This window comes from Erpetoichthys calabaricus, chromosome 9, assembly GCF_900747795.2.
Source record: "Erpetoichthys calabaricus chromosome 9, fErpCal1.3, whole genome shotgun sequence".
Lineage (NCBI taxonomy): Eukaryota > Metazoa > Chordata > Cladistia > Polypteriformes > Polypteridae > Erpetoichthys > Erpetoichthys calabaricus.
In genome coordinates this window covers 806,393-833,233 of record NC_041402.2, presented here as the reverse complement: position 1 = coordinate 833,233, position 26,841 = coordinate 806,393, and the positions used below count along the sequence as shown (strand labels likewise).

The 26,841-nt window shown below is 48.0% G+C and overlaps 1 protein-coding gene across 3 annotated transcripts in view; it reads right to left on the bottom strand.

Moving 5' to 3' along the window:
* miga2 (mitoguardin 2) overlaps nucleotides 1-26,841 on the bottom strand; it is a 532,313-nt gene that overhangs the window by 453,599 nt on the left and 51,873 nt on the right. For all 3 annotated transcript variants that reach the window (XM_028809060.2, XM_028809062.2, XM_028809061.2), the window contains exons 14-16: nucleotides 26,638-26,691; nucleotides 23,018-23,134; nucleotides 19,886-22,495 (exon numbers count right to left, since the gene is read on the bottom strand). In XM_028809060.2, coding sequence (XP_028664893.1) covers nucleotides 22,298-22,495; nucleotides 23,018-23,134; nucleotides 26,638-26,691 — 369 coding nt within the window. In that variant the 3' untranslated portion in view covers nucleotides 19,886-22,297. The remainder of the gene's footprint in view (nucleotides 1-19,885; nucleotides 22,496-23,017; nucleotides 23,135-26,637; nucleotides 26,692-26,841) is intronic.

The following is a 26,841-nucleotide window of genomic DNA, read 5'->3' as shown; positions in this document are numbered from 1 at the left end:
TTTCGTTAAAATATCATTAAATAAATAAAGCTAGGAAATGAAAGCAGTCTACAAACGGGAAGCTCCTTTTACGCAGGGTCACCCATCTGAATTGAAGACATCTGTCCCCCCGTTTCATTGGTCAAGTATCCTGTCAACTGTCCACATCTGTGAGTGACCGCTGCCATTGCCCCACTTGTGACTCCGACTGCGGGTGTCTGGCGTAGATAAGAATGCAAGAAATTATTATGTCCAGTATTACTGTGTGAGGCGGCAGCGACTTTCATGTAAGTAGTTCTGAGTTCATCGCCCCCAGCATGGGTGGCACTGCCATGTGCTCCACGCCCCCTCACACTGCACCCGGGAGATGACGCACCAATCAAAAAACAGAAGTGGCTAGAGCCCACCTCCTCAGGTTTAACCAGTGAAAGTGACCGGCTCAATTTCAAATTGTGTTTCATGTTGGGTTGTCCCGTCATATGAAGCAAATAACGGCTTAAATCATTCAAATAAAGAACAGAAAGTGCACACATTCTGTGACAATCATCTACACTACAAGGCCCCCTGCTCGCCTACCCCCGGCGTTTTGAACCCATGCCCGCTGGGCAGCCGTAGTTTCAGACGCACGTTGTAGGAGCCTGTGTTGTTTTGAACCCGTGCTTGCCCTGCTTCTGCGGTTTGAGACGCGCGTTGTAGTTAATAACGCATCACTGTAATGTGATTCACCTATGCTGTATAGTTTGGACGTGTGAGGATGACGCATGTTTAATACGGAGCGTTCGCCCGTGTCACTATGGGCCCCCACTGTTAATACGGAGCTCTTTCCGAACTATTATGCGGTGCATTGTGGACCACTGCGGACTCCATAGTGTTTCCCGTTTCACTTTGTATCTCGGTTAGTCGAGCTCATTCTTTTTGGAGCCGTGCCTGCCTGGTTTGCGGCATTTCAGACGCGTCGTGTTAGTTGTTGAGCTGTTTGGTTTTGGAGCCGAGACAGTTTTGCTTCCGCGGTTTCAGACGCTTGTCCGTACCATCTCAGGTTTGATGTATGAACCTTTGTGGACTCCGTAGTGTGTCCCGTTTCACTCTGGGGCGGGGCGTTGACTCCTCTTGTTTTACTGTGTCTCCTGCGTCCACGGGCATGTACCTGCGTCCATATCCGGTTTACCATTCTCGGTTAGTAATATAGATTATTTTGACTATTAGTTATTGGCCCATTGCACATTATTTAAATACCCCAGACGGCTCTTGGAGGAGAGGAGCAGACCCCTGCCACAGGTTTGTGGTGATGCCAGGATATTTATTACTAATTAATAAAATGGTCAGGAATTACAAATCCAGTTTAGGGGTCTGCTGCCTTGGCGCTCCTTTCAGATCTGGACAGGTGAATTACTCTTAGCTTTAGACGTCCAATTAAAATGGAGCGCAGAATCCCCTGCAAATAAAACACAAGGCCAGCTTAAGGGCAGATGGGGTACTACCCTTGAATACCCAGCAGATGGCGCTCTTTTGCCGCAATTAAGCAAACTCAACTTAGTCGTGCCAGTCATTTCATTACAACGGCCAGTCATTCTCTTAGTCTGTGTTGGCTGGGATTGGCTCCAGCAGACCCCCGTGACCCTGTGTTCGGATTCAGCGGGTTGGAAAATGGATGGATGGATGGATGCTTCTCTCGGTCACGGGTGCAGGACAGCTGGATGGTTCGTGCAGTTTCTTAATCTACAGGAAAATGAAGCCGACATTAAACATTTTCCTTTGTGCCTGGTGCTGCTTGGAAGGCCCCTTGGACCCCTCAGCATCCTGATGTTTTCAGTTCCATGGCGGAGCTTAATAATAATAATAATACATTTTATTTATATAGCGCCTTTCCCATGCTCAAGGCACTTCACACAGTTTAAGATAGAATGGCAGGGTATACCATATATAGCATTGTACTAAACCAGATACATAAATGAAGAAGAGTAAGCCTAACAGACCACACCATTGATGGTCACACACACACACAGGTCACATGAACATCTTGACATGGAGGTAAACTGAGAGAAGGGTAATAAAGTCAAGTGGAGCTAAAAGACAAACTGAACAGATGAGTTTGGAGTTGGCCTTGTGGTCACCCACGGAGTGTTGTATATTAGTGGGGGGCACAACAAGCTGGCCAGAATCAGAGGACCTCAGTGGGCTGACAGGCACGCAGTAATGGAGAAGGTCACTGATGTAGTTTGGCGTGAGGTTATTTAAAGCTTTGTAAGTTATTAGTAGGATTTGATATTCGATTCTGTAGGACACAGGGAGCCAGTGAAGATGGAGCAGGATGGTGTGATGTGCCCGCTGCTGGTGGTTCGTGTCAGGACTCTTACAGCTGAGTTTTGAATAAGCTGGAGCTGTGATATCAGATTAGAAGGGGCACCTGCCAGTAGGGAATTACAGTAATCGATGTGGGATGTGATAAAAGCATGGACAAGTTTCTCAGCATTAGAGAAGGAGAGGAAGGAGCGAACACGGGATATGTTACAGAGGTGAAAGTAAGAAAGTTTCTTAATGTGATTTATGTGGGTGGAATAAGAGAGGGAGGAATCACAAATGACACCAAGATTCTTTACAGTAGAGGCAGGTCTGATGAGATCACCGCCAAGATGGACTGGGAAGGAGCTCATTTTATGAAGTTGCATTTTAGTCCCAGTTTGCAGGAGTTCAGTTTTGTTGCAGTTTAATTTTAAAGAGTTCTGCTCCATCCAGGTTTTAATTTCACTGAGGCAGGTTGTGAGCTGAGAAAGCTCTGATGAAGTTCCACTTTTAACATTGAAGTAGAGCTGAGTATCATCTGCATAAAAATGAAAACCCAGTCCATAACTACGAATAATATGGCCAAGGGGAAGCATACTGATAGAGAAGAGCAGAGGACCAAGGACAGAGCCCTGAGGAGCTCCTTGTGTGACTGGCGCTGAGCTGGACCTGCTGGTCACCAAGACTAACAAACTCTGGGCTATCAGTCAGATAGGACTTGAACCACTGGAGGGCAGTGCCAGAGATACCCAGTGGCATGTTCTCCATTCTGGACAGTAGGATGTCAGGTCTGACCGGAGTGTCAAATGCTGCACTGAGGTCTAACAGAATTAATATGCTGGTCTGTCCAGAGTCTGCTGTCATAAGCACATCATTGGTTACCCGTAGCAGAGCAGTTTCACAGACTGAGAGGGTCCATCAAGTTATTAGAAGTTAAGTATTTGGTGAGCTGGGAGGGTACAACACACTCAAGAACTTTTGACAGGTCAGTGGGAGATAAGCTGAACATTGTTAAGATTGTCAACATCAAGACCAGACTTTAACATTGGGGTCACAGAAGTGATTTTAAAAGTGAGCGGCAGAGAGCCAGCGACGAGGGGTGAGTTTATTATTGGGGTAACAGTCGGGATTATGGCATGAAGACAGGATTGAAGTAGTGTGCTGGGGATGGGGTCCAGTACTCAAGTAATCGGCCGCAGATGTGACTGGTGAGAACTTAGAGAAGGAGCTGGATGGAGTGGGAGAACAGGGAGAGGTATAAACAGATGATGGATTTATGTTAGTTGAATTATTTAGATCTTTAATTTTGTTACAGAAAAAGTGGAGGAATTCCTCACAGACTTCAGAAGAAGAAGTAGTTGGACCAGATGTGGGTTCGAGTAGTTTATGAACTACAGAGAACAGAACCCTTGGGTTATCATGGCCATTTTCTATTATTCTGCTGTAATGGGTGTTCTTGGCAGCAGTTTGTGCTTCTCTGTAAGCTCTTTGGTGGTCAGGGGAGGCCTGGATGTCCACACTGAGGTCAGACTTACGTGACATTCTCTCAAGGCGTCGGCCAGCTGCTTTCATAGATCACAATTCTGAGTTATACCAAGGAGCTGAGCGTTTAAAGGAAACCTCCTTATGTTTTAAAGGAGCTGATTTATCTGATGCTGAATGAAGGGCTGAGTTATGGTGGACAACAAGACTATCTAGTGGTGATGGAATAGGAGAAGACAGAAGAAGATCAGAAATGGATCCAGAGAGGACAGAAGGACAGATATTTTGAAGGTTTCTGTAAGAGATTTGTCATTTCCAGGTAAGAGGAGTGAAAGGCAGCGAGACAGTGACAAGTGCTGCTTTATGGTCAGAGAGTCCAAATCAGTGCTGTGAGTGTCGGCCACAGATAGTCCAGAAGTGAAGATCAGGGCCAATATAAGACCACCAGAGTGGGGGGGAAATCAACATGTGGTGTCAAGTCAAGACAGTCCAGTAAGGAGAGGATGTCATTTCTCAGTTTAGATGTAGTAATGTCAGTATGGATGTTGAAGTCACCAAGAAGGATATCTCTCTGAGAGTGAGAGCTTAGGTGGGTCAAGAGTTCAATCAGATCAGATAAGAAGGGTGCGTTGTATTTTGGGGGACGATAAAGAACAATGAGTGAGACAGGACCTGATTCCATTATTAGTTTAAGAGCCTGACACTCAAAGACAATGGACAGTCCATGGAGATTCATTTGATGTTCAAGTCCACTCTGACGATTACTGCGACTCCTCCACCTTGTCTTGATCTGCGAGGCTCTGTGTGGAAAGTGAATCGAGGTGGAGTCGCCTCGTGAGAGACGTAAAGTCATTTGGTGTTTGCCAAGTCTCTGTTAGACACAGAAGATCAAGTTTGGTGTCAGTGATGAGTTCTGAGAGCACCGATGCTTTGCCATTCAGAGACCTCGAGTTAAACAGTGCGATGTTAGTCAGTGAGGCCGTGATCGCAGTTTATGTCAGCACACTGACACGTCTGTTTCCAGGGCCGTGAGTAGGACGGCGTATTCCTGAGCAAATCCTGCGGTGGGCTTTTCATTCGCAGCCCGGCGGTGGCGGTGACCTGACCCGCGATGTACAGATTTTGGGCGCCACAACATCCCAGCGCCTTTTAGGATGTTCCAGTCAGACCATTGGCTGTGGACCACCTGTTTAATAAGAAGGAGAGTATTTTAGCATGATAGTGAGTGATACTCATCTGATAGCAGTGGAGAAACAGCAGAGCAGAGCCGGTAGGACAGGCGGGCACGATGGCACAGATGAGCAAGCAGCAGAAAGGGGTAGCAGGATTTGGAGGTTCCAATACACAGCCACACACAGTAACGCTGGGCACTACAGGCGTGATCACCCAGGAGCCACCAGCCAGGTGGGTATGAACATCAGATCAGTTATCTTAGTTGTAGAGTACTGTAAGATGAATCGAGAGCAGACCAGCATAGCAATATAATCAGAGAGACAGATCATCCTGAGGTCCGAGATCACCAGGTACAAAGAAATGTTCGTAGGTCTCGTCCCGTGATCCACAGGTTCACTTGTTCCCAGTCAGAGTCCATAAAACCTGTAAATATTAAGCCAAATCCACACGATTCGAGTCAGCTGTGTCCACGAACTACACGTACAATAAAAGAAATAAAACGAGCGTAAGAAAGTGCAGGAGTCAGGCGACTTTTGTGAAAAGTGTTGTTAGCGGAGGGGCGGCCACAACATGCGTGTGCCAGCGTCCCCTCCCAGCGTCCCAATCAGACTGAAGGCTGAGGCCGTTTGAATTTTCTGTGAATGAAGGTGCCGTGAATTTTTGCGTCTCTCTGCATTGGCGTGGTTGGCATCACGCTGGTCATTCAAAAACAATGCAGCACTTTCACCACTGAACAAGGACTGGAAATTTAATGTTTTGGGACCACATGGACCTGAGGACATACGAGCCCCCAATATTCAGTTGTAACTCCCGTTACGATGAAGTGATCTGAACCAACCTTGATGTCTGTGTAACCGATGGCATGACATGGGATGCTGGAAGTGCTTTCTGTTTTCACATTTCGACGCGGCACTCCATGTCCCAGCAATTTCACGTTGGATGTTTTCCTTCAGATCTTCCAGTGTGTTGTTCCCATAGAGCAGACCCCAAAGGAAGAAGTCTGGTGGTGTCAGATCTGGCGACTGTGGTGGCTTTGCAATCACCCTCTCCGTTTCTGCCAGGCTCCTTGCTGATGTGGGACACGTCGCTCCATCTTACTGGAAGTCACCTTCTGTTACCTCAACGATCATCCAGTTGATTCTGACATCACTTAAACGAATTGGTGACCCAGTAGGTTGGCACCATGAAGACGCGCTGCTCAATACCGTATACCACCAGCTTGACTGAGTGAGTGAAGGGGTACGGGTGGCGTGTGCCCTGAAGTTACAAACGCTCATCGCTCCGACACAGGGAGCTCACCCCACATACTGAGGAGCACGTTGCACGTTGTTTCATTCAGATTTCTTCGTCTTAGCGAGAGTCATTACAGAATATTAGAGGGGTCTGTTTTAAGTGAATCCCCCTGTAGTAAAGAAAGAAATGGAAAACACGGGCATTGAAGTGGAAGGGACTGAACAGGACAACAGTGTGCTGTATCAGTGCCCGATGACGCGGGCACTTTGTGTCATTGTTCAGCTGACTTTTTGTCATCTCCTCGCTCTGTCAAGTGCAGTCTCCTGGTAGCCGTCCTCAACATCACTTCAGTCTTCCATGGGGCTCCAGTGATCTTTCCTGTCCCTTCACTTTCACACCGTTGGGCTCACAGGTGACACCATTTGCTTCACTTGACCAAGTGCCTGGCGAGACCCCCTGGCAGTCACGTAGTCGGGCCAGTGGAGTTACGCAGAGTCGTACACAAGTGCTGCTGCTCAGTGCCATGCTGGATCAAATCTGACACACACACACACACACGTGTCACACGAGTCCCTTCTGATGGTCTGCAGACACCAAGCCCCACCAGGAGTTTGGCACTTCATGTTGGAATGGACTGCTCTTCTCCAGGTGGGACGCTGAGACTTGAGGCCAAACAGTTTGATCTTCGCTTCATCTGACCAGGGTACCTCATTTCTCACAGTCTGCTAGTCCTTTAGGTGCCTTTTTACCGAGGGGACACCTAAAGAAGAAGTCCACATTGGGCGAGTGCTGCAGTGATGGCTGTCCTTCTGGAAGTTTCTCCCATCTCCTTAACATGACCATTGGCCCTTCTCCTTTAGTTGCTCAGCTCTAGAGCGACTTGTGGTTGTCCCAGATGTCTCTCATTTAAGGGACGATGGACGCCACTCAGTGCTGCTGCCTTCCGCACATCTGAGCTCTGCTGCCCGTTTCCTGGACCTCATGGCTTGGTTGTGTGGACCTTGTAGGGCAGTGATGGTCAGTAGAGGTCGACGCAGCCGAGCCAAAGCTCTGAATGTTCGTGTCAGCTTCTGATTTCTGACAAATTTGCACAACGTTCTAAACTCCTGCTTGCATTTTGACACTCTGGGGTGTTGAGAATTCAAAGGATTTTAGCAGAAGGCTGCAAGACCACAAGATGGCAAAAGTGAAGGGTATGAAGACTTGGTGACAGCGCAGTCCAGTGGGCAGCAGGGCAGGTCAGCGCCGTCGTCAGGCTTCACCCAAGGCGCTCGTCACTTCTCCAGCTGTGGATCTTGGACTAAACACACAATAGAAGACAAAGCCTGAGAGTGATGGAATAGTCGGCTGCCATTCTGGCTCAGAAATGTGCGTCACTAACGGCCCCCCGTCCCCCTCGTGTTCAATTTCCATGGCGTTCATTCATAATATCCTGAGATTATCTTAGGTAAGGAAGACCAAAGTCTCAAGGGAAGACACTTCTATCCACTAATGGTGGTGACGTGGGCCGTGTGGATGAGCACAATCAGGACCCTACACACCGGCAATGGCGGGTTATACAAGTAAACGAGGGGTGGGCACTTGGACTGAGGTCTCCGGTGCAGTGGAAATGGTGATGTAGCTGTGATGGCGGACATCCAGGGGGCGAGACCCCAGATTGATGTTTGGGGTGGGCACCTCATCCAGGTCTTCAGTATCCTCAAAGGAGATCAAGCAGAATTCATTCATCACGTACTCGAGGACCTCTAGAGGAGCCTCAGGGAAAGTGCATTTAGTTGTGGGAATCTGAAACACACTAGCGAAACCCTGAGGACCCTTAAGAAGATCTGGAGGAGATGACGGTCAGCTTGTGTTTGGGCTTCTAACATTTCGGGGCTGTGATGTTATTGCTTCACTTTTACTGCCATTTTGTGGATGGTTGCCATCATATTTTGCTTCCCAGTATGGCAGGATGCATGTGGGAACATGTGGGTAGGACATCAGCGTGGTAGCTCTGTAGAACATGGTGGTGTCCATTTACACAAAGGACTATTCAAATTTCCAGGAAGATTCTTCTTTCTTGCAGTCCAAGTCCTTCAGAGACTCAGCAGGCCTGCCACTCATTCTGGTCTGGGACTACCAGGTAGGCCTCACTCCCAGGCAGCCTCGACTGACCCAAAGTGAAAAGGCCCAAAACGGGTGGGAGTTGGGGGGCCGCAGTAAAACTCTGGCCAAAAGAAAACAAGAAAAGCTCCTTGAATATTTAACTGTAACAATTTACTGAAGGGTTGAACAAAATGGGAAGACTGGTTTGGCCAAAAAAAAGGCAAATCTAAATCAACAAATCCAAAAACAAAAGAATTCAAATAAATCGCAAACACAGGAAGAGCGCCTTACAGACCAGTAAACCCAAAAAGAAAACCCAGAAAGAAAAAGCTAAATGCAATGCCCAGGCCGCTGAACGCCACCAGAGGAGAACATTCAGGAAAAGGGAACGCCACGCGGGCAGCCGGTCCAGAGGGCGTTCCAGGACGCTGATCAGCTTGCACCCGCGTTCATGGTAAAATAACCCGGTGTGCCAGCACCGTCCATGCAGCCAAGACAGCAAGTCCCAGCAGTCTGCATGAGCGCCAACCCGCCGCAGGAACGCCAGGAGCCTGGAGGAGCTTCGAGGGGCCAGTGAAGAAGGCCAGGCGCTCGTCTCTGCTCCATCACGCGGCACTGAGGGTGGAGTAGGAGAGAATGCACGATGGTATCAGGGTGGTATCTCCCTCTGCTTACCCGTTTTCTTCAAGGGTTGGTGTGCTCGTCGAGTTCGTCACCGGGCTGGTCTCCGATTCCCTGGCACTTCAGCCCCCACAAGTACCGTATGAATAACTCCAGGAGACTCGCTTGGCACAGGCCTGAACAACGGGTGGTGTCTTAGATATCGAATATCTCAGCCCGAAATGTTCCCTTTGGTCTCTGAGAATATTGTCGCAGGGCTACGTAACGATACGTACCTTCTGTGTTTCGTTTCATCGTCCTGTTAACTATCCTGTATATATGTGTGCGTCAGTAAGTGAAAAGGGGAAGGATGATGGAGGGACACCACAGCCCCGAGATGAACTCGCAAGATGCCTTCCAGAACATTCCACATTTAAATAAGAGGAGCGGGAGGCAAAGAGAGAGCGAGGAAGAAAAAGAATCCTATTACACACATCTCAACTCCTCATCACGCCAGTCCATCACTTGCTTCTTCAGGATTCGGATTGTTAGCCCAACAGGCAGCACCGAGACACCCCGGGGTTTGGACTCTCGCCGTCCACTGCTGAGGACACGAATGGGGAGGTCGGGAGGAAGCCAAATATCCCACCAGCCGACATAACCAACGCTGGCCGGACTTTATGAGCTTTTTGGACTCGTCTGTCGCGTCATCTCTGTGTGTGTCTGTTCAGTTAGGGGCACAGGAGGGCTCTGCGTAAATATTCCTGTTTTATATATTAGAGGGGAGGCACCGGTGTCGTTGGGACGGTGAGGTTTGTGCGCACACAGTTACATTATTGAACAGTTCTTTGTCTTTAGTTTACATTCCATCTACGGTTTGCTTGATATTTCATCGTGTCGGGAAAAAAAAGTTCAACTTGTAAGGAGTGCGGCTTGTTACTTGAGAAAGGAGACGCGGGATATCCCAGGAATAGCCTCGGTGGGGTAGGGTCGGCCGTCACAAGATATTCAGACTTACAAAGAATGTTTCACTTTAACGCCAGTTCATTACTGGACAGAACTCTTCATCCTCAGCTCGGATCATACGGCACTTCCTCACTGCGCCAGGTGCTCAAAGAAATCCACCTCATCACTTCAATCACTCAAGATACGAAGAAGACAAAGTACAGCACGGTGAGGCAGACCACCAGGACGCCTGGAGAAGGGGAGGACCGGGACAGGAGCTCAACCCTGTGGGGGTCTGTGGCCACCGCCAGGGGGTGCCTAGACAGCTCCGGAGCCTTGGCATGCAGCACTTTCGCTACACCTGGAAGTTAATTAGGAAGCACCTGGAGTTATGTCTGGGCGCAGTAGACAGGGGGCTGCCTCAATCCACTCGGGGAGCCGGAGTCGGGAGGTCCTGAGGATGGAGCTTACGACGGGAGGAGTGGAGGTGGCAGAAGAGAAAGAAGAGAGTCAAAGAAAGGACTGGGAATACTGGTGTGCTCTGGGCTCTGTTTGGTGTTGTGTGCAGGAACAGAAAATGAAAGTGTGTGAGTCGGCGTCTGTCAGGGTCCACAAGAGCAATAAGTCCAGTGGAGAAAAGCAAACAAGGACCTGTGGATAGCAAAGTCGGGATATACAGGGTGTGGGCTTTAGGAGCTAAAGATGTCAAGGACGAAAGTCCCAGGGTGGCGCTGATCTCACACTCCTGGCTCGAGTCGCATGTGGCTGGCGCCCTCCTCTGGCGTCGCTCTGTTCTCTTCGTTGACTCCGTCATATTGATTTTAAATTCTAAAGATGTGATTGGCTGGCTGTCCATATGGCGAACGAATTCACTCGGACTCTTTAATCTCGTTTCTCAAGTTTCAACGATCTCCTGTCTCAAGCTGTAATGTCCATCCAGTCCTATGGCATCTCCTTCTGGTCCCTAATGTCTGCTTGTCATCACATGCAGCGTGGACCACAGCATGGCTTCCTTTTCCAAGCTGTGGTGTCCCACAGGTGATGATCAGATCATCAATACAGCCTGAGGGTCTCCTGAAGGCCCACTCAGATCAAACAGGTGGTCTTGTGATTCAGCAAAACAGACTGCCTTTGATGTTAACTGCCCATGCAAGTATTTAAGTTCATCTGTTGTTTTGTCTTGAGCAAAATATAACGAAAATAAGAAAAAATAAAAATATAATGAAAATATAACGAAAATAAGAAAAAATGTAACAAAAACATAAGAAAGAATATAATGAAAATATAATGAAAATAAGCATTACCTTTGTCGCTGTGTGGCGGCTCTTCAAATGTTCTGTGCGGTTTGTGGGTGGAGCCACAGGAGGCGGTCCCCACGGCTGCTGGCTCCTCCCTCTCACTAGAAGGTTCTTCTGTGGCATTTGGAGGTTTTGCTTTCCTTGTAGATTTGCGGTTTGGTTTTTCTTTTCTTTTTGTTCTTTTCTCCGGTTTGCCCTCTGATTTCACGTTTGGGTCTCGTTCACTTAGGGTTGTCTTCTTGTGCAGTCTGCTGTATTTATTTCTGTTTTGTTAAATAAACCCTAACTTTATAAACATGGTTTTGTTTTCCCTTTGAAGGTTTTACAGTCACCCCGTCCCTCCTCTGGGGGGCTTTTCTAGGCATTTTGCCAGCTCTCTTTGCTTGGGTCCTGCTAGGCTGGAAACCGACTGTTAGCTCAAATTGGGGGGCATCTCCTTGGGCAGGCTGGCAAGGCACCCACGTCCAGTTCAGTGAGAGACTTATAAGCTTCAGTTTCTCTCTCGGCCACCTTCTCCCTGAAAATTCTTTTACAGACAGCCCTGGTGCCCTTAAGGTTGGTCAGCATGCCAGCTGCTTCAGTGCCAATGTAATGGGGGTCTAACATTTCCTTTTATTACATGAATTTCATGAAGTTTAACGTGTAGGCTTCAGCTCTTAAGTGAATAAATGGTGTGCCCAAGACTACACTGATGTACTTATTGTCACTTCTGACCAGGACATGTGACAGTCACAGGGTGTCGAGGGGTGGCCTTACAAAGGTTAAGATGACATCGTGGGCCACATTTGAGACCACAGGAGCCACAAGATCTGTTCCTGTTTTGAGTCCCCACCTAAACAAACTGACGGGGATGACAATCTGTTTGAGCAGAGGGTTGAATTCTGGGATGCAAATAGGACAGGAATTCTGGGAGAATATGCAAATTTAATAAAAATAGTCAGAAAAAGTGTAATTGTTGATTGGGACGTTCACGTTTCAGCTCAGATAAACTAACCAATGTGTATCCGCTTGAAGCAGACGTGAAACGAGGGTCAGCTCAGCCTCCTTGGTGTTAACCCTGAGCTCGACTTGTGTATTGAAGCCCAACTGAGTCCCGGGGCTGCGTCCTTCTGTTACCTTCATGCTGCAAAAAATCAGGAATATTCTTAATGGTCTACGATTGGCCACGCTAAGGTAACTCATCAATATTCATGAGTAGGGTGGAGCCTAAACCACACAATGGCGTGTAAACAAGGGGCGATAAAGAACAACCTGAAAGTGAAGCGCTGCTCAAATCGAGTGACGGTGGTGACGATGTGAATTGACACAGAGAGTGACACTGATGCACATGATATGCCTGGTGACTTCAGTCGCGTGACGCTGCCATCGATGTGGCAAAATGACTGCGATCAAGTAGGACGACTAGAGTGACGTCAGCCCCCTAAGCTCTGTCCACATTCAAGCCAGCCTGGCGCTGTGGTGGTCTTCAATAACATGAGGGGCACGTTGATTGTGAGGATCAGGGACTGGAATTCTACCTATAAAATAAGAAAAGGGTGCAAAGAAACACACGTCTGCTGTACTGATTGGGACGTCGGGCTGTGCGTTGGTGACAAAACGTGTGACACGAAGGACGTGTGCTAAACATGCATCAGTACGGTGGTGGGCACTCGACAGACCTGACCTGCTGTGTTTATGGGCACATTTTGCTATTTACAGCCCTCAGTTACACTCAGTAACATTTTTTATTATTGTAACAAATTCAGCGTTTCTGGCTTGTCTTTCTGGAGATGAACCCACCGGTAGAGAGTGTGACGCGTGTGTGCCCGAGGGTCAACACCCAGGCTGAAGTAAGTAGTACCACCCCGGGACCAGAGGGGGCGCTGCCACTAACAGACTCGTCTCCTTCGTCACTCACAGCCTGGAGAAACCAATCAGGAGGAAGCCCCGCCCCTTCCAGTCCACGGCATAGAAAAGCAGAGCTGCCACAGAGGATGGCATCTCACATTGATGGGGACCCGACCTCCCGAGGACAGGACTTCGGTCAGGCCAGCTGCTTCATTTGCATGTTGTCCCCTTCTCTTTTGAATGAAATGGGGTTTCTGTTGCCCAGGTGGCATCTTTTTGTCCTGCAACAGGAGGTTAAGAGGACTTCAGCTTGGCAGGCAGGCAGGCTGACAACGGGTCACCTCTCAGTCGTCCCACTGTCACCTACTAAATACACCCATCAAGCCATGGCCTGAAAGCAAGCACCTCGACTGGTGTGACGCAGATGCCATGCAGCACTTGGGAGGGGCAGATGGCACACGCTGCTGGCATGAGAGAGCGGGCACAGGGTGAAAGGCCAGCACCTCTTACAAAACAAATGAGGACAGGAAGGCAGCACCATGCTGGCACCGTCAAGCTGGCACATACTTTTAAAGACCACCGTGGCTGGATTAAGAAGAGTGGGCTCGTTACTTTACAAGGCCATCTCGCAAATGAAGCTTGCTGAATGGACGCTTCATGGATTTCAGTCGTTCAGCTTGCAGGTTTTCCTTCTAGTATTTGGTGCCAGGCTCCTCACCCACTAAAGTCTGAATACTCGCCCTGCTTATGGCCAGCATCGGCCCTGGCAGTGAAGTGGCGAGCTGCACCTCCTCCAGAGATTCTTCACCTGTTCAGCTCTTTCAAAGTCAGCGAGCTGGAGACCAACGGTGACCTGGCAGGACAAGCTCCTGGTGGCTCAGGGGTGACAATGGCACAGCCGAAGTGTCCCTGCTGGCCCCTGCTAAGGTAGCCACTGTCAGCCATATTGCTAATGTGTCACAAAAGGTGACAATTCTGGGAGTGTCCCAGCAGGAGTGCACCTCTGGAAGAGGCTCTTGGCCTTTGCTAAGGTAGTCTGGAAATGTGGTCGTCGTTTGGGGGTCTCGACTGGAGTGTGGCTTGTGAGCAGAGCGACTCCCGGCCCCTGTTAAGGTACTGAAGGTGAGGTGGCCAGGTGCGGCCGCTGCTCTCTGTGGTGACAATGAGTGACGAGAATGTCACATGCTGGATTTGAAGCAGTGTGTAAATCCAGGCGTGTCCGCCACCATAAAGTGAGCCTTAGAGGTTGAAGGGTCCTCCATGAACCCTTAAACCCGCTAAAAGACCCACAGCTGGCTAAACAATGTGCAGCGACTGAACTGATGCCGTGGAAGAGTCACCTTCAGCCAGTGCCCTCAATATGCCAGTTTCATCCTGGCAGGCCATCCCGTCTTCAACCCCAATGACACAACTGAGTGTTCGAGGGGTGACAAGCGGACGAGTGACAGTGTGGGAGATTGCAGACCCCCGGGGATGACCTCGGGTGCAGTCAGATCTGCTCTTCGTGAACATGTCAGCGTGACAAGGACTTGCTGGCCATTTTTCTCTTCTAAAGTCCACTGCACGACGGACCACCCATTTCTACATGTTGAGGGGCTGACAATGACGTGAATGTGCCGACTTCTTTACCTGAGTTACTCAAGTAGTGCCAATGTGTGACGATTGAGGACCTCAGGGCTCAAAAAAGACACGTGTGTGCAAAATGTGCCAAAGTGGGTGACGAGTGCAACAAATCAGATGAAATGTCCCCCTCGATGAGAGCAGGCGGCTCCCAGCTGGGACAGCCATAGCGGCTCCAAACAGGCGGCAGGACTTGTTGAGTCCCAGCGGTGACGCCACAGCACAACAGGCGCTGCCTTCTCGCCCATCGTATTCTCCACAGGTTTGGCTGCAGGTGGCACTGCCTTTTTTAATCCTCCCTGTAAATTAATACCATGGCGCCTGGGATTACGGCTCACGGAAATCTGGAAACAAAGGAAAGGTGACGTGGGTGGAATCGGCAGGGGGATCTTGCAGGGTTTCCCACACGTCTGGTGTGGCCAACCCCAAGGTCTGCCGCGCTTCTGCTTGACGCCCTGGCATAACGGGCTTGGGTACCTTTACACTTAGGGAGCACCATGTCGAATTAAGCCCTGCAGGTCCTAACTGTGCCACGTGCAGAGTCCACTGAAACTCAACATGGCACGGCATCTCCTCTCCCTGGTGCCGTGCCACCCCAAGTGAGCAGCACTCACCAACCTCAGAGCTTTGTCACATTCAGTATGTGTGCCAAAGCACAAAAAATGAAGAATGAAGGAGGAAGAGGCCTTCACCGTCGTGCCCCCGTTTGAGCTCTGCGCTCATCTCGGCCCTGCTGAAATGGCCGTCTCCTACACCGATGGGCACACTGCAGCTTCCTCCGAGACATTTTTAATAAAAGACGTTGTACAGTCAGTGACGCACACACATCACGTGACACGTGACTTCGACAAAGCAGCCAAACATGAGATGAACTGAAGGAGCTCTCCGCCCATAAGCCACTTTGTCTCCGTGGTTACTCAGTGGCGTCACTAGGGCTGGCAGAGGCAGCCTTAGTGGTGTGGGGGGGGCCGGTTACGTCAAACGCTGTCACCACTATGCGCATGTGGACTACTGTATATGTATAAACTTAATAATGTTAACATGTACCGCACTCTCTCACTACAGTATTCAGCTAACTTTGGTAAGATAACCCGCGGACTTCATTAAAATAACAATGGAATCTCGTAAAAAAGTGCAATTCATAATTCATGACAATACCCGGACAGTGCGAAATGTGATGCGGTGACATTAGCGGGGCAACAGTCTTGATGTGCAGGACGTCATCGTCATAACTCAGCCGGTTATCGTGTTTTTGCACATTCACACTCGGACGTGTTTATGGCCTACAAGTAAGATGCGAGTGTCGATGTTTCAACGTAGCGGATCGTCACGAAATCTCTTACCGGTTTGCAGGTTCAGAAACGAAAATCCACTTTTCTTGCCTTCCGATTGGAAAAGTCGTTGGTGCCGTCTTCGTGGTCTCATCGGGATCTGCAATGTCTTATTCTACACTGAGACAGGAGAAGCCAACCCAGCAACTAACGGGCTTTACCTACGGTAGGAATGGGATTATACTGGTGACCCCTTTGGGCGATGAAGGTGGGCTATGGTGTGGTATAAAGACCTCCATGTAGGGAATTTGACTGTGAAGAGGGATTTTAAAAAAAGCGGGGCCCCCTTAGGCACACTTGTCACCCCCTCAAACGCCACTCTTGAGGACTGGTGTCCCCCAAGGCCCGCCCAGGTGACTTAATGACTAGACCTCCTTAACAGAGAGTCGTCCGTACGTTAAATCGCGACTGCCAATGGCGTGTGGACGCTCGATCGAGTGGCAGATTTCCGCGTCTTTGAAGGGGCTTTTGATGGTGCTACTTACGGTTTCGTTGTTAACGCTGAGGCGTCTCCTCCCGATCCTCGTGCCGTTTAGTTTTCATAACTCACACTAGTGAAGTGGCGGCCGTGTCCTCAGCCCCGCGGTCTGCGCCTCTCGTTCTTAGAGTTCAGTTGAGGGAGCAAACTGCAAAGCAAAAAAGGCAAATCATCAGGAATGGAGGACGTCGAGCTTCAGCGGCAACACAAACTTTTCAAAAGGTCCCATCAATGTGAAAATCACCAGACGGCAGAGGAAGAGGAGGAGACGGAGCGCCTGCCGCTCACTAAAGGCCTCCCTCAGGTCCCAGGACCTCCAAACAAAGTCCCACCTGCCATTCGTTTCCAAAGTGGCCTCCCAGCCGTTTTCAGAGCCTTTTCAGTCTGACTGGAGTCCTAAACATGGCACACAAGGCTCTGCTCAGGGTCTGTGCTGCCAACGCTGGACTGCCACCTGCCCTCATTCTTCTCGGCCTCAGCTCAGAGTTTCATTCCTGGGGTCTCGTGTGCCTGGCACATCAGCGGCTCTCCTCGTACCTCGGTGACAGTTTCTGGGGTCCCTGGCCGTTTACTCTCCACCTTTTGTGCCATGACATTCAATTTCACTGCCATGCTGATGGCACCCTGGTCTGCCCTCCATGACTTAAACGCATGGATGACCAACGCTACAACAGCAGTTCTTCTTCTTCTTCTTGGTTTTAAATCAACACTTGCAAAGGTTACCATGTGGCAGACATGTGCATGTGGCTGAAGGGTCTCGGTGCCCCTCACATATAAATAACATTTCCTGGGTGGTCCTCACACAGCACAGCTTTGGTCACATCCCACATGGACCCCCTCATGAAGTCCACCGAGCACATCTGCTCTCCGCTCCTAACAGCCCGACTGCCCCCCGGCCCCTCCCTTCAGTCCACAGCATGGCTACCGGGGTCTCCTCTTCCCACACGGGACTCAACGCCATTGCTGCTCAACGTTGGCATTCGCTCACCAAGGACATACCAGGAAGCTCAGGGCTCACCCAATTGATCAGGTTTCACTTTATTGGGGTCTTTGTGTTTGCCGTTTTTATTGTTATTTTTTTTAGGCGCCTTGCATCTTGAAAGGCGCCTTTAAATACAAAGAATGTATTCTTAATTATTAATGAGACGAGACGAGTGACTGACTGATGACAAACCAGGGGGTCCCCAGGGCCGAGTGTGAGAATCACAGGGGTCACGACAGGCAGTCAGACGGTGGTCACGGGGGGCTTCTTACCCTTTAATAATAATAATAATTCTTTACATATATATGTTGCTTTTCTCCCTGCTCAATGTACTTTACATACAAGGGGTGATGCAACAGCAGCCATTTTGTTCCCGTATGTTCACCTCACACTAGCTGTTAGGTGCTGAGGGGCAGACAGAGGCAGTTAGGGGGCCAGAATGACCAGGCTGGGGTGGGCAATTCAATCAGGACATCAGGATGCCCAGGGATCTTTCATGACAGTCAGGACCCCAGTTTTTATGCCAGTTTTACAGTACTGTGTCCCTGTCACTGCACTTGGGCATTGGGATCCATGTTCAGACCACAGGGTGGGCGCCCCCTGCTGGTCTCCTCCACCAGTAACCCAACTTTTTTTCCTGGCTGGTCTCCCATCCAAGTCCAGGCCGGGCCTGAATGTGCTCAGCTTGTCCTGAAGTGCAGGTGAGCCGCCATCACCTGACAAAGTCAGCCCAGTGTTCTGTGCCCTAAAAGTGTCCGTGAGGGGCACTTGAGCCTCTAAAGTTCTTTTCATAATGGTGGACAAGCCTAAACTGCCGGCCTCGATTCGCACCTTCACCCTGCAGTACGTTCACTGAGCACCACAAGCTCAAATCCAAAGTAAGAACATCTCAGCACTGGCTTACCGGGGCGTCGTGGACATGGTGCTCCGGCTCTGCATTGCTCTCCCACCGGTAGGGCAGCCCCTTCAAAAGCCACCGGCTGCACAAACCCAATGCGGGAGACACCGAGACCCTTCAGCTTTCTCATCCCCTGCACAATACTAGCAAACGAGAACCCCTTTACAGGGCCCAAGGGATTACACAGTTCGTTTAAGGCCATTGTTAAATGTCAGTAGACAACGGGACCACCTCAGCCGATCAACACTCAGACTCCACTCCAATCAAAATGGTGTTGAATTGAAAGAGAAACCGGGCGTCCATATTAGATATGAAAACATACAACCTGAACGGTTCAAGTCGGGGTCACACAGCGGGCTTCCTCTTAAAGTCTTCAATTTCTTCAGCCAGGTGTGATGCTTGGGAGGGGCCGGGTGGTCCGGAGATGGCAAATCTGACCGAATTGTCTTCTCTCTCCCACTGCTTTTTAAATTCCTCTGAATGTAGAGAGTCTTGCTGCCTGCTTTATGTAAGACATTGCATCAGTCAAACAACTGGGACAACCAGCAAGTTGCCATAATCTGGCTGATTGTTAATTAATTTAATTCAATGATCTAAACCCACTCACCTTGAAGTCCCAAGGCTCCATGTCACACATTCTTCTAAGCGTTTACACTCTGGTTAGTTTAGCCAGGCTTAAACACAGACGTCCTCAGAAATAATGACAAGTCGTTGCACATTCTTATTCTTATTTTCCTAGAATGTTACGTTGGGACACTTTTGAATATTAATGAGCTCATTTGTACCTACCTGCTGTTTCAGCAACCGAACAGAAATGAGCGCTGAGCCCACCGGCGTACGGCCGTTAGCTAAAAGAATTCTAAAATAAAAACATAAACCCCACAGCTTGAGCGTTACAAGGCGTCACACTTCAGACAGAAAATCAAAAGACGACAAACTCGGCGAACTCGTGAACTTCGCTCTTCTCCACCCAAAATGCAGGTGTTTATTAAACATCAAGAAAGTGACGACAGACAAATCAAAATACAGAAAAGAGCTTTTTGTTTTATTGTCACAACTACGACCAACAGCAAAGTAAGAGACACACACAGTGAACGAAGAGAGGCACCCAAAAGACCGAGAGGAGGTGGGCTGTGCCAGGGGGTCCGGAGAGGAGACCTCATTTTATTTGATTGATCACAGCGCGGCCCCCGAAGCGGCGGTCAAGCAGTAGACGTCACACAGCAGCTCGTCTGCCTCGTCCACTCTGGACCCTGAGATAGTGGGGGGTGATTGGTTCGGTTTCAACATTGCAGGCTGTGTGGACCGCCGGACTCGTCATTTTAAAAGTGCAATACTGACAGAGAGCAAAAATAAAAAGTGACTTGATGAGAAGAGGACGACTACAATTAAAACACCTCAATGCTACAAACTCCTGAAAAGTAAAATTAAAAAATAAATCGGACAACTCCTAAAATCCAATGGTGCAGGCAGGTGACAGGGTCACACGGAGGGTGGCGGCCATTGTTTGATCAGACTGGCGCTACTCCACAACTAGAATATGTTACTCGGACGTCCAGCAGGACATTCCTTTGATTTCTCCTAAATTGTGGTCAGCCATTTGCTTTTGTCCACATTACTGTACAGTACAGACACAGCGTCATTGAGAAGATCAGAAGAGTAACGGGATACGGGTGGGCGTGTGACGCGTTCCACGATGACAGTAAAAACTGTGCTTCACTTACAAGTGTGCAAGGCAAGAAAAACCCAGCGAGACCACAAACGAAGGCCGGGGGGAGTCAACAGGAACAAAGACGTGAGGACTAGCGACGCCGGGGCAAAGGCCGCTCACCCTGCTCGCTGTCAGACGTGGCGCACACGCAGACGATGTGGAATTACCCAGGCGTACACACAGGAGGTCATACAGATGTGCGTATACAGTGTACACAGGGAGAGACGGAGGAGAGCTACGGATTTTCACCTTTGTCTGTCATGTGCCAGCCCCTCTAGATTTCAAACGTTCTTATTTAAAGCAGACGATCCCATATAAAAATGAAGAAATAAAGAGACACGAGTGGGGATTTAAAGTGGAAGTAAAACACAAACTGACCAAAGTTTCAGATCACGTCTTCTACCAACACCAAAAGCGGCCTTTAAAATGAAGCTCCCAGCTATAAAGGTAACCCCCAGGTGGCCATTAAGTGCCATCACACAGAAGTGACTTGTGTCCGTAGAGCAGCCTGCCCACCCTTCAGTTATTTTTATTGTGCCGGACCCCCCCATCACCTCCAATCAGCCCTGCCTTTAAGCTTTTTTTCCCCGTCCGCGTCTCCTCCTCTGCCTCATTTGTGCCCCGTTTTCAGTTCAAACTCAACGCCCACTAGCAGCAGCTGACTCGCCTACCTGAGAACCAATAGTGCAATGAGAGACGACCTTTACGGGCACAGAGTGAGATTTCAATGTAACACACATCTAATGAGTGCGATGGCAACGTCTGCAGACAGAGAGGATCACTGGGCCAGGCCTTCTCTCTACGTCTGGAGTTTATACTTGAAGAAAGGCTTCAGCGATCATCTAAAACAGCAAAGTTAAAAACATCAGAGTTACTGACCATCCTGTGCCACGCCGAGATCAGGACTAGCAACGTCCCTCAGGCCGAGCCTGCTTTAAAACCCATGGAGGGACGAGACCCCCAAGACGTCACAGGTCCATTACCAATCCATACCCCCCCACTGGGTGTACATTTTTACACAACAGCTTTAATCGGGCAGGGTGGGACGTTACGTTCTCCTTTTCTTTCACAGGGGGCTCTCATCTGCAGCCACATCCAAAGCACTGGCTAAAAGTTAAAATGCAGAACCAAACACAAATGAGACTTGATGCGGACACACATTGAGTAGGTTACGATTTCATGTCATCAGGTCGTTTCTTTCCATTTTGTTATTCTGATATTTCGGTGCTGCATGTTCCCCGTCCCAAACGCTGGAAAGCAGAAGGCAGTGAGTAAAGCGCACCCTCCAAAATGCACCAAAGTTCATCCACGATCCAAAATCCCTGCGCTTTCCCCATCCTTCTGGACACAACTCTCCGTAGCGATCCCTCTTCAGTTCACCTTTGTGCCGGGTCAGGACGACTGGGTCCCCATGACTGGTGCTCACCTTCTCCTTCTTGTCCTTTTTAAGTCCTTGATTTACACACTGCGGGGGTACAGGACTGTAGACCTTGGAGGAATCTGGATAGTCCTGAGCCCCTCTAACCATCAGCCAATGTCTTAACTACAGGTCACACGGCAGACGCCAGCACTCTGGCCTTCTGAGCAGCACATGACGGTTGGTCCTCTTTATGTCTTCCTCCCTTCACAGTCAGCCAAGTCTCTCATGTTGTCACCGAGCTTCTTAACAAAGTCACTCTGTCCTGTGGCTTACATTCAGCCAACCAAGCTTTTAGTCATGTGACCACCCGGCAGACACATCATGGAAGGAATCCAGCAGAGCGCAGGGGGGCATCCATAAAGAGGAGGATCTCAAACTGAACTGCAAACTGCACGCTCCTAAGATGAGGGTCTTTATTTCATCTGCAGATGCCAGCCTACCGTGCAAATCACAGCACAGGTCAAGTTCGACGCCGTGTACCTGGGTCTCGATTCTACTGAGGGGTTACAGGTAAATGAAATGTCCCAATGTCCAATTTAAAAAAAGGGAGTTCTTCCAAAATTTGCTTGGACCCTAGGCCTTGTCTCTAATGTTTTTTATTCCAAAGAATCTCATTTTAATTGTAAGGCAAAAGGTGTCCACTCCTAATGCACAGGTAGATCATTTGTGGGAATGCCTTCCAGTGTTTGCAAGAATCCTCCCACCCAAATATTAAAAAAAGAAGAAAAACCAAAATGGAGAGGTCATCATCCATGATTAAGATGTCCCCCTGCCAAACCTTGTCCTGGAGAGGGCACTCATGCAGTGCCAAGTGAAGGAGCAGAGTGATTAATGACAAGCATCTGTAAGGTAAAAAGACCAAAGGTCTTCAGCAGAATTTCTCTCCCAGTGTGGAAGCACATTTACTGAAAAAGAAAAAAAACAAAAAAACAAAAACCACGAAGAGTCTTCCTCAGTTCAGTCCTGAAGTTCCGTTTCCCAGCAAGACGGACCCATTGGGCTCCATCAGGCTCTCCATGCCCAGGTAACCGAGCAGAATTTCACTTCGTCTCCGGGACAACTGCATCAAGTCGTCGGCCAGCGTCTGAACTGATGCATAGGACACTTTATCAAGGTCAAACATGTCCTTTAGGAACTGGACGATATGTTGCTGTTGACCAAAACAAAACAGGCACACGTTAATTCCTCGGACAGTCATAGCATTACAATCCAATACAATACAAAATCACACAAGGAGGGCCGCAATGGGCTTTAACAGGCCCTGCCTCTTGACAGCCCCCCAGCTCAGACTCTAAGATGGCAAGAAAATAAAATGGAAGGAAGAGAGACCCCTGTCCAGGGCGTGCAGTGGGTGTCAGAAAAATAGGGGGTCAATACAATAAAACAATAGAAATATTATTAAGTTAAATGAGAACTTCTGTCTGTTACTATCTGCCTTGAATTACGAGCCTGAAAAACAATTCAAATGATGGCCGGACTCCTCTGAGTGAGAAGAAGAAAAGCACAGACATGAGAGAGGTGGTCACTTGTCCTCACACAGTCTGACCGAGTGCATGAGCCTAACAGAGTACAGCAGGCGGTGGACTGGCTGACTGATGGACAGCACCGGCCTTCAAGTCTAAATAAACCCAATGTCCTTACAGTGACACCGTAGACGTTTACGAACTCTCACCTTGAATATTCGGCACACTTCAGAAAGCTGCTGCTTGGGGCCCAGGAATCCAAATGCCAAAACAGGACTAACGTGCTCAGAAATGGAGTAGAAATGGGAAATGAAGCCGTCGGGAACCTACAAAAAGTTAGTTGTAGTTAGTCACCCGTTCTGTTTTCCTCCCTCCTTTTACTCTGTAATTTGAACTTTACTGAAGGACGTATAAGACAGGCCTCTCCAACCTTTTTTCCCCCCTGAGAGCTCCTTTTACAAAATGACAAAATGACATTTATTCTTATCACTTATTTCAACCCAAACAAACTGAATAAGCTTGTTCTTCCTGAACATTTACAAAATGTTGGTGTCCACAACTCACATTTTGCATTAAAATGTCACAAAAAATATCGAGTTCACCTGCAAGTGCATTTTGTAAGTCTGTATGCATTTTCTAGCGTATCTCACACCATTGAATTAAAACAAAACAATGCAATTCCAAATCCACAGATATTCCTTCTTCATTTGTCACGTTGTCACATGTCACTGTGTCACTTTATTCACAGGTCCAGTCACATGTGTGATGTGTTGTTAGTTAGTCACATGACTGGCACGGAGGTGTCTGGTGGAGTGGAGCCCCTCAGGTTCACTCTTATGGAGTCCTTTAAATGTTCGTCTGTCAGTCTTGTTCCGATTTCATGACATTCCTGTCACAGACTCACAGAGGTATGGAGACCCAAGCAAAGCAGACATTTTCAGAGCTGCCTGGTGAAGATTCTTGTAGTTCTCTCGCTCTACTAAGCTCCAGAAATGCTGTTGAGACTTGAACTGCACATTATTTTGAAGGTTTACTAATACAGTGGTGTGAAAAACTATTTGCCCCCTTCCTGATTTCTTATTCTTTTGCATGTTTGTCACACAAAATGTTTCTGATCATCAAACACATTTAACCATTAGTCAAATATAACACAAGTAAACACAAAATGCAGTTTGTAAATGGTGGTTTTTATTATTTAGGGAGAAAAAAAAATCCAAACCTACATGGCCCTGTGTGAAAAAGTAATTGCCCCCCTGAACCTAATAACTGGTTGGGCCACCCTTAGCAGCAATAACTGCAATCAAGCGTTTGCGATAACTTGCAATGAGTCTTTTACAGCGCTCTGGAGGAATTTTGGCCCACTCATCTTTGCAAAATTTTTGTAATTCAGCTTTATTTGAGGGTTTTCTAGCATGAACCGCCTTTTTAAGGTCATGCCATAGCATCTTAATTGGATTCAGGTCAGGACTTTGACTAGGCCACTCCAAAGTCTTCATTTTGTTTTTCTTCAGCCATTCAGAGGTGGATTTGCTGGTGTGTTTTGGGTCATTGTCCTGTTGCAGCACCCAAGATCGCTTCAGCTTGAGTTGACGAACAGATGGCCGGACATTCTCCTTCAGGATTTTTTGGTAGACAGTAGAATTCATGGTTCCATCTATCACAGCAAGCCTTCCAGGTCCTGAAGCAGCAAAACAACCCCAGACCATCACACTACCACCACCATATTTTACTGTTGGTATGATGTTCTTTTTCTGAAATGCTGTGTTCCTTTTACGCCAGATGTAATGGTTCATTTTCCTTCCTTAAAGTTCATCTTTTGAATTATCAGTCCACAAGGTATTTTCCCAAAAGTCTTGGCAATCATTGAGATGTTTCTTAGCAAAATTGAGACGAGCCCTAATGTTCTTTTTGCTTAACAGTGGTTTGCGTCTTGGAAATCTGCCATGCAGGCCGTTTTTACCCAGTCTCTTTCTTATGGTGGAGTCGTGAACACTGACCTTAATTGAGGCAAGTGAGGCCTGCAGTTCTTTAGACGTTGTCCTGGGGTCTTTTGTGACCTCTCGGATGAGTCGTCTCTGCGCTCTTGGGGTAATTTTGGTCGGCCGGCCACTCCTGGGAAGGTTCACCACTGTTCCATGTTTTTGCCATTTGTGGATAATGGCTCTCACTGTGGTTCGCTGGAGTCCCAAAGCTTTAGAAATGGCTTTATAACCTTTACCAGACTGATAGATCTCAATTACTTCTGTTCTCATTTGTTCCTGAATTTCTTTGGATCTTGGCATGATGTCTAGCTTTTGAGGTGCTTTTGGTCTACTTCTCTGTGTCAGGCAGCTCCTATTTAAGTGATTTCTTGATTGAAACAGGTGTGGCAGAAATCAGGCCTGGGGGTGGCTATGGAAATTGAACTCAGGTGTGATACACCACAGTTAGGTTATTTTTTAACAAGGGGGCAATTACTTTTTCACACAGGGCCATGTAGGTTTGGATTTTTTTTCTCCCTAAATAATAAACACCATCATTGAAAAACTGCATTTTGTGTTTACTTGTGTTATATTTGACTAATGGTTAAATGTGTTTGATGATCAGAAACATTTTGTGTGACAAACATGCAAAAGAATAAGAAATCAGGAAGGGGGCAAATAGTTTTTCACACCACTGTATATATTATAAAATCCAAAGTCTCTCTGTCTGTATGTCTTTCATGAGAGAACTACTTAGCGGATTTGGATCGGGTTGTTTTCTATAATTTGCTTGAACATTCTCATTTCGCTGTGTATCAGAGTTCGCTTGCAGTTTTGATTTATTTGGCTGCAGGTTTTTGTTCCAAGCAGCTTCTGTTTTTAATTGGACTCCTGGGCTAATTAAGTGATGTGTTATTTCCCAAGTTCTGTGTTTTGGGAACAATTAAGAAATTAGAAAACTAAGTTTGGTAACATCCATCCATCCATCCATTTTCCAACCCGCTGAATCCGAACACAGGGTCACGGGGGTCTGCTGGAGCCAATCCCAGCCAACACAGGGCACAAGGCAGAGAACCAATCCCGGGCAGGGTGCCAACCCACCGCAGGACACACACAAACACACCCACACACCAAGCACACACTAGGGCCAATTTAGAATCTCCAATCCACCTAACCTGCATGTCTTTTGATTGTGGGAGGAAACCGGAGCGCCCGGAGGAAACCCACGCAGACACGGGGAGAACATGCAAACTCCACGCAGGGAGGACCCGGGAATTGAACCCAGGTCCCCAGGTCTCCCAACTGCGAGGCAGCAGCGCTACCCACTGCGCCACCGTGCCGCCCAGTTTGGTAACATATATAATATAAATATATATATTTTCATCTTGATTCTCATTCTACTTTTCTAGGTGTTCTAATTGTTAAATCCATTATATACTAATTAGTGGGTCTGATGCTAAAGTACTTGCAGCCTTTGATTATTCAGTGTGTCGTTTGCCTGGGTGTCTGCTCTGCTCATTTTTAATTGTCATTAGTAAGATACAACAAAGGGGAAAAACTGCACAGAAAAAGGGAAAAATAGAATGAAATCAACAAAAGAGACTTAAGCATTTAAATCAATAGCAAAAGCACAAATATTTCTAAATGTCTTATAAATGTAAAAATCATGCTGCTGTGCTTTTCTGAATGTAGAATAAAAGTAAAATAATCCCAGCTAATTAAATGAGATCAGTATTATCAGGTGACAGACAGACATAATTAATCCCAAGGGGAAATTCACAAATTTGTCACTGATTAGGAATCTGGTTGGAACAAAACACTGCTGTAAACAAGAAGTCATCCCTCAGAGTATTTGGCTTTTCACTTACCATGAGAAGACGTCTCTTTGCCTTTAACACTGACCAACAAGCTGTTGCAAGTGCCTAGGGGAAATAGAGAGAAAGACTATAAAACACCAAAATTAATCCAAGTCTGAAACAGGCCATCAACTTCCCAGTGACTGAGCAGTTCTAAACTAAACGAAACTCCTCCAGACCACCTGAATGTCTCATTGAGAACACTAAACCTTTCGT